General features: G+C 49.0%; 1 protein-coding gene across 2 annotated transcripts in view; it reads right to left on the bottom strand.

Moving 5' to 3' along the window:
• Positions 1-15,346, bottom strand: part of MANBA (mannosidase beta) — a 144,106-nt gene extending 128,760 nt beyond the window's left edge. Inside the window, exon 1 of one of the 2 annotated variants that reach the window (XM_063918309.1) lies at positions 14,897-15,346. In XM_063918309.1, the coding sequence (XP_063774379.1) occupies positions 14,897-15,160 (264 nt within the window). In that variant the 5' untranslated portion in view covers positions 15,161-15,346. The remainder of the gene's footprint in view (positions 1-14,896) is intronic. The other variant, XM_063918299.1, reaches the window with a different exon arrangement.
• Positions 15,347-16,485: the final 1,139 nt, after the last annotated feature.

The following is a 16,485-nucleotide window of genomic DNA, read 5'->3' as shown; positions in this document are numbered from 1 at the left end:
CCTCAGTTAGGGAAACTGTGCCCAGAGGAGACGGACAGTACAAGGAAAGGATTTAAGTTAACCTAAGGGCAAGATTCATACCAGCCACACCAATCACACCGCAAAACCTGTGATAAACTATCCAGTTAACAGCATGAACAACAACATAGACTCGGTTCGAACCGATGAAACTATAACATAACCCTTATGCAAGCAATAACTATATACAAGTCTTGCAGAAGAAGTCCGCACTTGGGACGGGCGCCCAGCATCCACTACGGACTACGATAAATAGATTTACCGGTAAGTAAAATCTTATTTTCTCTAACGTCCTAGAGGATGCTGGGGACTCCGTAAGGACCATGGGGATTATACCAAAGCTCCCAAACGGGCGGGAGAGTGCGGATGACTCTGCAGCACCGATTGAGCAAACAGGAGGTCCTCCTCAGCCAGGGTATCAAACGTATAGAACTTTGCAACGGTGTTGGACCCCGACCAAGTAGCTGCTCGGCACAACTGTAATGCCGAGACCCCTCGGGCAGCCGCCCAAGAAGAGCCCCCCTTCCTAGTGGAATGGGCCTTAACCGATTTAGGCAATGGTAATCCTGCCGTAGAATGCGCCTGCTGAATCGTGTTACAGATCCAGCGAGCAATAGTCTGGTTTGAAGTAGGAGCGCCAACCTTGTTGGCCGCATACAGAACAAACAGAGCTTCAGTCTTCCTGATCCTAGCTGTTCTGGACACATAAATCTTCAAAGCCCTGACCACATCCAGGGACTCGGAATCCCCCAAGTCCCGCGTAGCCACAGGCACGACAATAGGTTGGTTCATATGAAAAGATGAGACCACCTTTGGCCTCAATTCTGCCTTATCCACATGAAAAACCAGGTAGGGGCTTTTATACGACAAAGCCGCCAATTCCGAAACACGCCTTGCAGAAGCCAAGGCCAATAACATAACCACTTTCCAAGTGAGATATTTCAATACCACCCTCTTGAGTAATTCAAACCAAGGTGACTTGAGGAAACTTAATACCACGTTAAGATCCCAAGGTGCCACCGAAGGTACAAAGGGAGGCTGAATATGCAGTACCCCCTTCACAAATGTCTGTACTTCAGGAAGAGAAGCCAATTCTTTTTGGAAGAAAATGGATAAGGCCGAAATTTGGACCTTTATGGACCCTAATTTTAGGCCCAAATTCACTACCGTTTGCAGGAAGTGAAGCAGACGGCCCAAATGGAACTCCTCCGTAGGAGCAGTTCTGGCCTCACACCAAGACACATATTTTCGCCATATACGCTGATAATGTTTCGATGTCACGTCCTTCCTAGCCTTGATCAGGGTAGGAATGACCTCCTCCGGAATACCTTTTTCCGCTAGGATCCGGCGTTCAACCGCCATGCCGTCAAACGCAGCCGCGGTAAGTCTTGGAACAGACAGGGCCCCTGCTGCAGCAGATCCTGCCTTAGGGGAAGAGGCCACGGATCTTCTGTGAGCAACTCTTGCAGATCCGGATACCAAGTCCTTCGTGGCCAATCCGGAACAATGAGGATCGTTCTGACTCCTCTTAGCCTTATTATTCTGAACACCTTGGGTATGAGAGGTAGAGGAGGGAACACATAGACCGATCTGAACACCCAAGGTGTCACTAGAGCGTCTACCGCTACCGCCTGAGGGTCCCTGGACCTGGCGCAATACCGCTTTAGCTTTTTGTTGAGATGGGACGCCATCATGTCTATCTGAGGCAGTCCCCACCGACCCACGATCTGTGCGAAGACTTCTGGATTAAGTCCCCACTCTCCCGGATGCAGGTCGTGTCTGCTGAGGAAGTCTGCTTCCCAGTTGTCCACCCCCGGGATGAATACTGCTGATAGGGCGCTTACATGGCCTTCCGCCCAGCGAAGAATCCTGGTCGCTTCTGCCATGGCCACTCTGCTCCTTGTGCCGCCTTGGCGGTTTACATGAGCCACTGCCGTGACATTGTCTGACTGAATCAGAACCGGTTTGTCCTGAAGCAATGCCTCCGCTTGGCGTAGGGCGTTGTATATGGCCCTCAACTCCAGGACGTTGATGTGGAGACCAGTCTCTAGATTTGACCAGAGACCGTGGAAATTTCTTCCCAGTGTGACCGCTCCCCAACCTCGGAGGCTTGCGTCCGTGGTCACCAGGATCCAGTCCTGAATTCCGAACCTGCGGCCTTCTAGGAGGTGAGCACTGTGCAGCCACCACAGGAGAGATACCCTGGCTCTGGGAGACAGGGTGATCCTCTGATGCATTTGTAAATGGGACCCGGACCATTTGTCCAGTAGATCCCATTGAAAGGTCCTCGCATGGAACCTGCCGAAGGGGATGGCCTCGTACGATGCCACCATCTTCCCCGATGCCACCATCTTCCCCAGGACACGTGTGCAATGATGCACTGAAACCGTTTTTAGCTTTAATAGGTTCCTGACCAGGGCCATGAGCTCCTGAGCCTTTTCCATCGGAAGAAAAACCTTTTCCTGGTCTGTGTCTAGAATCAGACCCAGAAAGGTCAGGCGCGTTGTAGGGACTAGATGGGACTTCGGTAAATTGAGAATCCAGCCGTGCCCCTGCAACATCCTCACCGACAGCGACACGCTGTCCAGCAACTTCTCCCGAGATCTCGCCTTTATGAGGAGATCGTCCAAGTATGGGATAATTGTGACCCCCTGCTTGCGCAGGAGCACCACCATTTCCGCTATTACCTTGGTGAAAATTCTCGAGGCTGTGGAAAGCCCAAACGGCAATGTCTGAAATTGGTAATGACAGTCCTATACTGCAAATCTGAGGAACGCATGATGAGGAAGGAAAATCGGAACATAAAGGTATGCATCCTTTATGACCAGGGACACCATCCAATCCCCCCCCTCCAGGCTGGCGATGACCGCTCTGAGCGATTCCATCTTGAACTTGAACTTTTTCAAGTACAAGTTTAGGGATTTTAGATTCAAAATGGGCCTGACTGAACCGTCCGGTTTTCGGAACCACAAACAGGGTTGAGTAATACCCCTTTCCTTGCTGGAGAAGAGGAACTTTGACTATCACCTGTTGAAGATACAATTTTTGAATTGCAGTCAACACTAACTCCCTCTCTGACGGGGAAGCTGGCAGAGCCGATTTGAAAAACCGGCGAGGAGGCACGTCTTCGAATTCCAGCCCTGAGAAACAATCTCTATAGCACAGGGATCCACCTGTGAGTGAACCCAGACCTGGCTGAAAAATCGAAGACGCGCCCCCACTTGACCTGACTCCCCCCCGGGAAGCCCCAGCGTCATGCGGTGGACTTTGCAGATGTAGGGGGGGAATTCTGCTCCTGGGAACTAGCTGCATGCAGCTTTTTCCCCTTGCATTTTCCTCTGGCAAGGAAGGACGATCCCCATACCTTCTTGCTTTTATTGGAACGAAAAGACTGCATTTGATAATGAGGTGCCTTTTTAGTATGCTGCGGGGGGGCATAAGGTAAGAAATTCGATTTACCGGCCGTAGCAGTAGAGACAAGATCCGAGAGGCCTTCTCCAAACAACTCCTCCCCCTTGTAAGGCAACGACTCCATATGCCGCTTTGAGTCGGCATCCCCCGTCCACTGTCGGGTCCACAGGAGTCGCCTAGTAGAATAGACATAGCATTTATTCTGGAGCTTAGTAAACAAATGTCTCTTTGAGCATCCCTCATATATAAAGCAGCATCTTTGATATGCTCTAGGGTCATTAGAATGGAATCCTTATCTAGGGTTTCAAGTTCCATAGATAAGGAATCTGTCCATGCTGCGATAGCACTACACACCCAGGCCGATGCCATAGCCGGTCTAACGATAGTACTGGAATGTGTGTAAATGTGCTTCATGGTAACCTCCTGCTTACGATCAGCAGGATCCTTGAGGGAAGCTGTATCCTGAGAAGGCAGTGCCACCTTCTTGGATAAGCGTGTCAGCGCCTTGTCTACCTTCGGCGAAGATTCCCATCGTATCCTGTCCTTTTGTCGAAAGGGATACGCCATAAGAATCCTTTTGGGAACTTGTAGTCTCCTATCTGGAGATTCCCAAGCCTTTTCGCACAAGTCGCTTAGTTCAAATGAGGACGGAAAAGTGACCTCAGGCTTTTTCCCTTTATACATGTGTACCCTCGTGTCAGGGACAGGGGGTTCCTCAGTGATATGCAAAGCCTCTTTAATGGCCATAATCATGTAACGAATACCTTTCGCCACCTTTGGCTGTAATTTTGCATCCTCATAGTCGACACTAGAGTCAGTCTCTGTGTCGGTATCTGTGTCAGTGATCTGGGATATGGTGCATTTTTGAGACCCCGAAGGTCCTGGTGCCACAGGGACAGGCATGGTCTGACTACCTGACTGATCCCTAGCTTCAGCCTTGTCTAATCGTTTATGCAGTAAATTTACATTTGCATTCAAGACATTCCACATATCCACCCAGTCCGGTGTCGGCGTTGCCGACGGCGACCTGACCATCATGCACTCCCCCTCCTCCTTAGGTGAGCCTTCCTCGTCAAACATGTCGACACACACGTACCAACACACTTCACACACACAGGGAATCTCTTTTCTGAAGACAGGTTCCCCCTGAGGCCCTTTGGAAAGACAGAGAGAGAGTATGCCAGCACACACCCCAGCGCTATATGTCCATGGAGAAAAACACAGAATGTTTACCCAGTAGCGCTGCTGTAGTGTATAAACGCCAATAATGTGCCCCCCCTCTACTTTAAAACCCCCTTTCACCGTGTGTCAAGCAGGGGAGAGTCCGGGGAGCTTCCTCTCAGCGGTGCTGTGTAGAGAAAATGGCGCTGGTGAGTGCTGAGGGAGAAGCCCCACCCCCTCGGCGGCGGGCTTCTATCCCGCTCAAACTTATTAAAAAATGGTGGGGGCTCTTTTATATACATGTACAGTGCCCACCTGTACATGTATATACACTTTTGCCATAGGAGAGGTGTTTTATTGCTGCCCAGGGCGCCCCCCCTGCGCCCTTACAGTGACCGGAGTGTGTGAGGTGTAGCGGAGCAATGACGCACAGCAGCAGTGCTGTGCGTTACCTCTGTGAAGCACCGAAGGCTTCTGCCGCCTGAGACGTCTTCTGTCTTCGTTTCTTCTGGCTCTGTGAAGAGAACGGCGGCGCGGCTCTGGGGTGAACGCCCAGGACGAACCTGTTTTCATTCCCTCTGGAGCTAATGGTGTCCAGTAGCCGAGGAAGCAGCGCCTAACATTTAAGTAGGTCTGCTCCTCTCTCCTCAGTCCCTCGATGCAGGGAGCCTGTTGCCAGCAGTGCTCCCTGAAAAAGAGAAAAAATCCTAACAAAAATGCTTTCTAAGCAGGTAACACCAGGAGAGCTCCCTGAGGTGCACCCATTCTCCTCTGGGCACAGTCTAAAACTGAGGTCTGGAGGAGGGGCATAGAGGGAGGAGCCAGTGCACACCCGGAATCCTAAAGTCTTTCTTAAAGTGCCCTATCTCCTGCGGAGCCCGTCTATTCCCCAAGGTCCTTACGGAGTCCCCAGCATCCTCTAGGACGTTAGAGAAATGTAATTGCATTTTGGGCAATTTTGTTAGTCATAGGATATGGATGCACTTGTTGCAAAGGCAAGATGTTTATTGCTCAAGTCTAAAAAAAAGACTAAAGGGGGTACACACGGAGAGATCCATGCTTAGTTTCTAAGCAATATGACTAGATTGCTTAGAAATTAAGCACTGATCTCTCCATGTGTATGCCCCATAGCGATAGCGATGCGTGGCGCTATCGCTGGTATTAGATTGGCCTGCATGCAGGCACAATCTAGTACATCGCTAACTTCACTGATGTGCGAAATGAGTGCCCCCGCAGCACACATCACACTGTGTGTGGAGCGATCTGTGCTAGAGTCAGAGACACAACAGAATGGTGACACAATAGAATGAGACACAATAGAATGGTGAAATCCTTCCCCATATACCCTTAGGATTCATATATTAATCAGACCAGCTACAGATGTAGCCACTCATTTATGCTGCAATGTGTATGCATCGCAGCACGGATGGCGTGGCTAGTGTGCCAGCGAATGAAGGCGCACGTGTGTTCACACGCACCCATTCAAGGCGTATGCATTACGGCAACGATGAGGGTTGCTACATCTGTAGCTTAAAACACATAAAATAAGAATTTACTTACCGATAATTCTATTTCTCGGAGTCCGTAGTGGATGCTGGGGTTCCTGAAAGGACCATGGGGAATAGCGGCTCCGCAGGAGACAGGGCACAAAAAAGTAAAGCTTTTACCAGATCAGGTGGTGTGCACTGGCTCCTCCCCCTATGACCCTCCTCCAGACTCCAGTTAGGTACTGTGCCCGGACGAGCGTACACAATAAGGGAGGCAATTTGAATCCCGGGTAAGACTCATACCAGCCACACCAATCACACCGTACAACTTGTGATCTAAACCCAGTTAACAGTATGATAACAGAAAGAGCCTCTTAAAGATGGCTCCTTAACAATATAACCCGAATTTGTTAACAATAACTATGTACAGTATTGCAGATAATCCGCACTTGGGATGGGCGCCCAGCATCCACTACGGACTCCGAGAAATAGAATTATCGGTAAGTAAATTCTTATTTTCTCTATCGTCCTAAGTGGATGCTGGGGTTCCTGAAAGGACCATGGGGATTATACCAAAGCTCCCAAACGGGCGGGAGAGTGCGGATGACTCTGCAGCACCGAATGAGAGAATTCCAAGTCCTCTTTTGCCAGGGTATCAAATTTGTAGAATTTTACAAACGTGTTTTCCCCCGACCACGTAGCTGCTCGACAGAATTGTAATGCCGAGACCCCTCGGGCAGCCGCCCAAGATGAGCCCACCTTCCTTGTGGAATGGGCCTTAACAGATTTAGGCTGTGGCAGGCCTGCCACAGAATGAGCAAGTTGAATTGTGTTACAAATCCAACGAGCAATCGTCTGCTTAGAAGCAGGGGCACCCAACTTGTTGGGTGCATATAGTATCAACAGCGAGTCAGATTTTCTGACTTCAGCCGTCCTTGAAATGTATATTTTTAAGGCTCTGACAACGTCCAACAACTTGGAGTCCTCCAAGTCGCCAGTGGCCGCAGGCACCACAATAGGTTGGTTCAGGTGAAACGCTGATACCACCTTAGGGAGAAAATGCGGACGAGTCCTCAGTTCTGCCCTATCCGAATGGAAGATTAGATAAGGGCTTTTATAAGATAAAGCCGCCAATTCAGATACTCTCCTGGCGGAAGCCAGGGCCAGTAACATAGTCACTTTCCATGTGAGATATTTAAAATCCACCTTTTTCAATGGTTCAAACCAATGGGATTTGAGGAAATCTAAAACTACATTTAGATCCCACGGTGCCACCGGAGGCACCACAGGAGGCTGTATATGCAGTACTCCTTTAACAAAAGTCTGTACCTCAGGAACTGAGGCCAATTCTTTTTGGAAGAATATTGACAGGGCCGAAATTTGAACCTTAATAGATCTCAATTTGAGACCCATAGACAATCCTGATTGTAGGAAATGTAGGAAACGACCCAGTTGAAATTCCTCCGTCGGAACACTCCGATCCTCGCACCACGCGACATATTTTCGCCAAATGCGGTGATAATGTTTCGCGGTGACTTCCTTCCTTGCCTTAATCAAGGTAGGAATGACTTCTTCTGGAATGCCTTTCCCTTTTAGGATCTGGCGTTCAACCGCCATGCCGTCAAACGCAGCCGCGGTAAGTCTTGAAAGAGACAGGGACCCTGTTGTAGCAGGTCCCTTCTCAGAAGTAGAGGGCACGGGTCGTCCGTGACCAACTCTTGAAGTTCCGGGTACCAAGTCCTTCTTGGCCAATCCGGAGCCACTAGTATTGTTCTTACTCCTCCTCACCGTATAATCTTCAATACCTTTGGTATGAGAGGCAGAGGAGGAAACACATATACTGATTTGTACACCCAAGGTGTTACCAGTGCGTCCACAGCTATTGCCTGTGGATCTCTTGACCTGGCGCAATACTTGTCCAGTTTCTTGTTGAGGCGAGACGCCATCATGTCTACCATTGGTCTTTCCCAACAGTTTATTAGCATGTGGAAGACTTCTGGATGAAGACCCCCCTCTCCCGGGTGAATATCGTGTCTGCTGAGGAAGTCTGCTTCCCAGTTGTCCACGCCCGGGAAGAACACTGCTGACAGTGCTATTACGTGATTCTCCGCCCAGCGAAGAATCTTGGCAGCTTCTGCCATTGCACTCCTGCTTCTTGTGCCGCCCTGTCTGTTTACATGGGCGACCGCCGTGATGTTGTCCGACTGAATCAACACCGGTTTTCCTTGCAGGAGTGGTTCCGCCTGGCTTAGAGCATTTTAGATTGCTCTTAGTACCAGAATGTTTATGTGAAGAGACTTTTCCAGGTTCGTCCATACCCCCTGGAAGTTTCTTCCTTGTGTGACTGCTCCCCAACCTCTCAGGCTGGCGTCCGTGGTCACCAGGATCAAATCCTGTATGCCGAATCTGCGGCCCTCCAATAGATGAGCCTTTTGCAACCACCACAGAAGATATACCCTTGTCCTTGGCGACAGGGTTATTCGCAGGTGCATCTGAGGATGCGACCCTGACCATTTGTCCAACAGATCCCTTTGGAAAATTCTTGCATGGAATCTGCCGAATGGAATTGCTTCGTAAAAAGCCACCATTTTTCCCAGGACTCTTGTGCATTGATGTACAGACACCTTTCCTGGTTTTAGGAGGTTCCTGACAGGTCGGATAACTCCTTGGCTTTTTCCTCGGGAAGAAAAACCTTTTTCTGAACCGTGTCCAGAATCATCCCTAGGAACAGCAGACGTATCGTCGGAAAACAGCTGCGATTCTTGGAATATTTAGAATCCAGTCGTGCCGTCGAAGAACTACTTTAGATAGTGCTCTTCCGACCTCCAACTGTTCTCTGGAACTTGCCCTTTTTAGGTCGTGCAAGTAAGGGATAATTTAGATGCCTTTTTTCTTTGAAGAAACATCTTTTCGGCCATTACCTTGGTAAAAAGGCCCGGGGTGCCGTGGATAATTCAAACGGCATCGTCTGAAACTGATATTGACAGTTCTGTACCACGAACCAGAGGTACCCTTGATGAGAAGGACAAAATTTGGACATGGAGGTAATCCTTGATGTCCAGGGACACCATATAGTCCCCTTTTTTCCGGTTCGCTATCACTGCTCTGAGTGACTTTATCTCGATTTGAACCTTTTATGTAAGTGTTCAAAACATTTTAGATTTAGACTATGTGTCACCAAGCCGTCTGGCTTCAGTACCACAATATAGTGTGGAAAAATAATACCCTTTTCCTTGTCGTAGGAGGGGTACTTTGATTATCACCTGCTGGATATACAGCTTGTGAATTGTTTCCAATGCTGCCTCCCTGTCGGAGGGAGCCGTTGGTAAAGCAGACTTCAGGAACCTGCGAGGAGAAGATGTCTCGACTCTCCAATCTTTACCCCTGGGATAATACTCGTACGATCTAGGGGTCAACTTGCGAGTGATCCCACTGCGCCCTGAGACTCTTGAGACTACCCCCCCACCTTGAGTCCGCTTGCACGGCCCCAGCGTCATGCTGAGGACTTGGCAGACGCGGTGGAGGGCTTCTTTTCCTGGGAAAGGGCTGCCTGCTGCAGTCTACTTCCCTTACCTCTATGTCTGGGCAGATATGACTGGCCTTTTGCCTGCATGCCCTCATGGGAAAGGAAAGATTGAGGCTGAAAAGACGGTGTCTTTTTTAGCTGAGATGTAACTTGGGGTAAAAAAGGTTGGATTTCCCAGCTGTTGCTGTGGTCCCCAGGTCCGATGGACCGACCCCCAAATAACTCCTTCCCTTTATACAGCAATACTTCCATCTGCCGTATGGGATCTGTATCACCTGACCACTGTCGTGTCCCTGACATCTTCTGGGAGATATGGACAACGCACTTATCTTGATGCCAGAGAGCAAATATCCCTCTGTGCATCTCACATACATATATATAGAATGCATCCTATTAAATGCTCTACATGAATAAAATATTTTCAGTCAGGGAATCCGACCAAGCCAACCCAGCACTGCATCTCCAGGCTGATGGCGATCGCTGGTCGCAGTATAACCACCGTATGTGTGTATATACTTTTTAGGATATTTTTCCAGCTTCCTATCAGCTGGCTCCTTGAGGGCGGCCGTATCTGGAGACGGTAACGCCACTTGATAAGCGTGTGAGCGCCTTATCACCCTAAGGGGTGTTTCCCAACGTACCCTAATTTCTGGCGGGAAAGGGTATAACGCCAATATTTGCTATCGGGGTAACCCTACGCATCATCACACACTTCATTTTATTTTATCTGATTCAGGAAAAACTACAGGTAGTTTTTTCCACTCCCACATAATACCCTTTCTTGTGGTACTTGTAGTATCAGAAACACGTAACACCTCCTTCATTGCCCTTAACGTGTGGCCCTAATGAGAAATACGTTTGTTTATTCACCGTCGACACTGTATTCAGTGTCCGTGTCTGTGTCTGTGTCGACCGACTGAGGTAAATGGGCGTTTTTAAAACCCCTGACGGTGTTTCTGAGACGCCTGGACCGGTCCTAATAGATTGTCGGCCGTCTCATGTCGTCAACCGACCTTGCAGCGTGTTGACATTCTCACGTAATTCTCTAAATAAGCCATCCATTCCGGTGTCGACTCCCTAGAGAGTGACATCACCATTACAGGCAATTTCTCCGCCTCCTCACCAACATCGTCCTCATACATGTCGACACACACGTACCGACACACAGCACACACACCGGGAATGCTCTGACAGAGGACAGGACCCACTAGCCCTTTGGGGAGACAGAGGGAGAGTCTGCCAGCACACACCAAAAACGCTATAATTATATAGGGACAACCTTATATAAGTGTTTCTCCCTTATAGCATCTTTTATATATATACAATATCGCCAAAATCAGTGCCCCCCCCTCTCTGTTTTAACCCTGTTTCTGTAGTGCAGTGCAGGGGAGAGCCTGGGAGCCTTCTCTCCAGCTTTTCTGTGAGAGAAAATGGCGCTGTGTGCTGAGGAGATAGGCCCCGCCCCTTTTACGGCGGGCTCGTCTCCCGCTATTTTTGAAGTTAGGCAGGGGTTAAATATCTCCATATAGCCTCTGTGGGCTATATGTGAGGTATTTTTTGCCTCTAATAAGGTTTTTATTTGCCTCTCAGAGCGCCCCCCCCAGCGCTCTGCACCCTCAGTGACTGTTGTGTGAAGTGTGCTGAGAGGAAAATGGCGCACAGCTGCAGTGCTGTGCGCTACCTTTATGAAGACTCAGGAGTCTTCAGCCGCCGATTTTGGACCTCTTCTCTCTTCAGCGTCTGCAAGGGGGCCGGCGGCGCGGCTCCGGTGACCATCCAGGCTGTACCTGTGATCGTCCCTCTGGAGCTAGTGTCCAGTAGCCAAGCAGCAAATCCACTCTGCACGCAGGTGAGTTCACTACTTCTCCCCTAAGTCCCTCGTTGCAGTGATCCTGTTGCCAGCAGGACTCACTGTAAAGTAAAAAACCTAAGCTAAACTTTCTCTAAGCAGCTCTTTAGGAGAGCCACCTAGATTGCACCCTTCTCGTTCGGGCACAAAATCTAACTGGAGTCTGGAGGAGGGTCATAGGGGGAGGAGCCAGTGCACACCACCTGATCTGGTAAAAGCTTTACTTTTTTGTGCCCTGTCTCCTGCGGAGCCGCTATTCCCCATGGTCCTTTCAGGAACCCCAGCATCCACTTAGGACGATAGAGAAATACAGATTACCTTTCAAGAGAGTCAACCCAATTTCCTTCTTCCCCTCATACAGTTTATCTGTAACAAATGTACAGGAAATCAAACCCACTTGACACTTTTGCATAGAGGAAGTCCTCCGTCATTAACACCTTTCCCACAGGAACTGCAAAATCCAAGCGCAATACCTGCTGTGTACTGACCGGGTTCAGTATGATTTGCTGATGGACCGGCTGCCGGTATACTGACAGCGGCATCCCTTACATCATAATCCCGACAGCCCCCACTCAGCCCCCTAACCCTCACTTTTTCCCTACTCTAACCCTCCATTCTGAGGGGCAGATGTATTAATCCTGAAGAAGTGATAAAGCCGTGACAAGTGGAAGGTGATAACGCACCAGCCAATCAGCTCCTAACTGTCATTTTTCAAACCCATAATGATTGGCAGGTGCATATCATCTTCCACTTATCACTACTTTATCACTTCTCCAGGCTTAATACATCTGCCCCTGAGTGCCTAACCCTCCCCGCTTAATGCCTAACCCTAACCTCCCCGGTCCCTAACCCCCCTTCTGCCTAAACCGAACTTCTTCACTTTATGCCTGATTCGGATTTGTACGCAAAACCGATGGGTTACATACGATCCAATGTCTGTGGGTCTAAGCATTCCACTGACATGCTGTGGCGTTTGGGGGGCAGCAACCTTTCTTCAAAACGGGCGTGTTACATTCCGGAGTTTGGCCTCTCAGCTAACCCCATTTGCAGATGGCATTGTACTGCTGTAGCCTATGGGCTGCACTTTGCAAAATTAGCCAGCAGAGGGTTCCCCCAGCAATGGTTGCCTCGCACTCACAGTTCTGCTACCAGTCTGAACACCTCACAGGGAGCCCATGACGCTGCGGATGAAGAGTGAGTGATACATGCCTGTAGTATACATACCTCCAAACATGACCCATTCCAGGAGGGACAGAATGACTTTTCTCATAATGTATGATTGCCGGCACCTGTTTTGAAGACTTTAATGGATAAGAAAGGTGTTTCAGCACAGGTGATGGCAATCATATATTAAGAAGGAAGTCCAGGAGCAGAGCATTCTGTATCTCCTGGAGAGTGTCGGGAGGTATTGGTATAATCACAGACCACAATGCCATTTGGGCAGTAACACTGTGCCCAGATTGCAATGCAGATGCGATTATTGATAAATTGTCTCACCAGTTACCTAAAGGGCAACTATATTTACATTGGGTTCAGTATGGTATACCGACAGTGTGGCGAGCGCAAATGAGCCCATAGCGGGCTCGCTGCGCTCGCCACGCTGCGGGCACGGTGGCGCGCTACAATATTTTATTCTCCCTCCAGGGGGGTCGTGGACCCCCACGGGGGAGAATAAGTGTCGGTATGCCGGCTGTCGGGATTCCGGCGCCGGTATACTGTGCGCCGGGATCCCGTCAGTCGGCATACTGAAAACCACCCTTTACATTACATATATTATTACAAAACACATTTTATTTATGTCTCAAACACAAAAAAAAATAATAAACATAAAGGACTATTAAAAAATAAATAAAAAAAAAGTGGTTCAACTACACACAGCAGACCCAAATAACTGAAGTTTTAAACTGGAAAAACAGAGGGAGTCCAAAAGAGCATAACTCCCAACATGACCCTCTCCAGGAGGGACACAATGCTCTGCTCCTGGACTATTCTCTTAATGTATGATTGCCGACACCTGTTTTAAACAGGTTAATGGATAAGAAAGGTGTTTCAGCACAGGTGATGGCAATCATAAATTAGTAGGGAAGTCCAGAAGCAGAGCATTGTGTCCCTCCTGGAGAGGGTCATGTTGGCAGGGCCGTAACTAGGGGGGGGCTAGGGGGTCACGCGGCCCGAGCGCTGGAGCGAGGGGGGCGCTAGGGAGGCTGTTTCCACAGCCAAAATTCTTTGAGGGCAGCGGGCGCTGTGCGCGATGCTGTCACACGCATCACGCATTAATGGAGGAGAGGGAGAGAGAACGGAGAGTCTGGCAGCGGCTAGCAGGTTAGAACAATGGCGCGCGGGACTGATGAGGGCATGCTGGCTGCAGTCAGTGACAGTGAATGAGTCACTGTCACTCACGTTGCAGCACTGCAGGCTCCTCTGACAGGGGATCGTCCACAGCAGTCTCCGGCAGCCCTGAACAGTGCACACAGCCCTCCCCCATGCCTGGGAACAGGGGGAGGGACACAGTGCAGCAGGTGGACTCTGAATGAGGGGGAACTGGAGCCGACCTGTGACAGAGAGAGGAGATTTAGGAGGTATGTTTCTCTGCCAGACAGCTCCCCCTCTACAATGTGTGTGTGTGTGTGTATGTGTCAGTGTGCATCTGGTCCCTATACAGTGTGTGTGTGTGTGTGTCAGTGTGCATCTGGTCCGTATATACAGTGTGTGTGTGTGTGTGTCAGTGTGCATCTGGTCCGTATATACAGTGTGTGTGTGTCAGTGTGCAACTGGTCCGCATATACAGTGTGTGTGTGTCAGTGTGCATCTTTTCTGTATACAGTGTGTGTGTGTGTGTATATGTCAGTGTGCATCTGGTCCCTATACCGTGTGTGTGTGTGTGTGTGTGTGTGTGTGTGTGTGTGTGTGTCAATGTGTTCATATACAATCTGTTTTTGTGTCAGTGTGCTCCTGGTCTGTGTGTGGGTGTCAGTGTTCTCCTGGGACCTGCACCATATGTGTGTCAGTGTGCCCCCTATATAATCTATGTAATGTGTATACACGGCTCCTCTGTGCTGTAATGTGCATAAGTGTCTCCTCTGCGGTGTAACGTGTATAAGCTGTTGTACTGTGGTGTAACATGTATAAGTAGCTCCTCTGTGGTGTAACGTGTGGGATTATATATTTTGATTGTATTTTAATTATAATTGTCTTTTTTTATTTTAATATTTAATGTAATTGAATTTGTTTTTTATTTATTAAATGGTTTGTTTTTTGTTTTTGTTTTTTTTGGGTTTTTTTTTGGGGGGGGGCGCGCGCAAATTTACTGTCTTTTACTGTCTTGCCCCGGGTGAGAGCAATCCTAGTTTCGGCCCTGATGTTGGGAGGTATGAAAGAGGTGTATCTGCTAGGAAAGCTGCATGTGCGGCAAGTAGCAGTGTGACGTCACAGATGATGCTGTACCTTTATGGTTCCCCATGAGGATAGCGCAGTGTGCACACAGCCAGGTACATCACCATACAGCTGCACGGAGCTGTCAGCGTTACGAACCCTCCATACTCCGTTCAAACTAAACACGTGTGCAGTGGAATCACCGGCCGGCTGTGGGTACCCAGAGATCAGGTGCAGCCAGCCCAGAGCCATACACCACCAGCGCAGCACCGAACCCCGGCATCCTGAGGGCATGGTGATGACAGGAGCGGCGGGTCTTGCTCCCTGAGTGGGCATCACATGGAATCCGGAGCGATCTCACGTCAGCGTCACATTGTACTAGTAACTAGATTGCGATTAGTAACGTGACTTGTCGGCGTCACTAGCGATATGTTTGTCTGACTCTAACCCTTACTTACAGCCCTTCCTCCTCCTCTGGGTCTCGTCAGGAGGTGTGAGCGTATGGGGCGGTGTTTGCTCAGATCATGTGCTGCTGAAGCTCCTGCTGTATACGGAAGTGAACAATAACTACTCTTGGCACTGGGTACTTGTTGCTTGTATTCAATAGCAAATTTCAACCTATGTACTTTTTATGAATCTGGATGGTTTGGGGCAGATGTACTAAGCCTTGGAGAGAGATGAAGTGTAAAGAGATAAACTACCAATCAAACAGCTCCTGCATAGCCTCCAACTGTACCGATTTTGCTAGTACAGTACCGTTTTTTAAAGGTCTACTCTGTACCGGTTAAAAACCCCTATACCGTTTGTACCGGTTTCTGGCATTTATATCAGTAACCAGAGCCATCCATTTCTCCTAAGAGCTGCGGAGACACGGACTCCCGCAGCGCTGTAGTTACTGACAGGGGGCTCCTCCCCCCTCACCTTCTGTGGCTGTCTGGAGTGTCTGCTCTGTGTGTTCACTGAGCCGCTCTGCACTGGCGTAATGAAGTCATCACACTAACACTATTGCAGACAGAGGAGAATTCGGGAAGTGCAGATGATCCGGCGGTGATTTGTACACTTTGCAGTTCAATTCTTATATATCACTGGGGGTAGGGTGCCAGGTGGCGCTGGCTGGTTACTATTGTTACGTAACTGTAATCAGCCAGCGCAGGCTGGTCCCCAGCCCCCAGTCATATATAGAGATGAACTTCAAATAACACAGTAACTGGCCAGCACCAGCATAGAGATGAACTCAAAAGTGTAGAAACTTTATACCCGAGGCCACGCCCCCTTGCCTCATCTGTACCGATTTTTTACTGGGAAATGTTGGAGAGTATGCTCCTGTCATTTTTCAAACAGCCTGTAGCATGGCAGTTAGAAGCTGATTGGCTGGAACTTTGTCCCAGATTTATAAAGCCTTGGAGAGTGATAACTTGCACGGTAATAAAGTACCAACCAATCAGCTCCTAACTGTCAAGTTACATGCTGTGTTTGAAAAAAGACAGTGAGGAGCTGAGTGGTTGGTATTTTATCTCCGTGCAATTTAACAGACTACAAGGCTTGTTAAATCTGGGCCTTTATCTCTCTCCACTTTCTGTTTCCAAGGCTTAGTACATCTTCCCCTAAGATCGGTGTTTTAAGATGGGTGTTTGTTGCGATGAGTTCTACAGAATATATCT

Source organism: Pseudophryne corroboree, chromosome 1 (assembly GCF_028390025.1).
Source record: "Pseudophryne corroboree isolate aPseCor3 chromosome 1, aPseCor3.hap2, whole genome shotgun sequence".
Taxonomy (NCBI): Eukaryota; Metazoa; Chordata; class Amphibia; order Anura; family Myobatrachidae; genus Pseudophryne; species Pseudophryne corroboree.
This window is presented reverse-complemented; position numbering and strand designations above follow the sequence as displayed.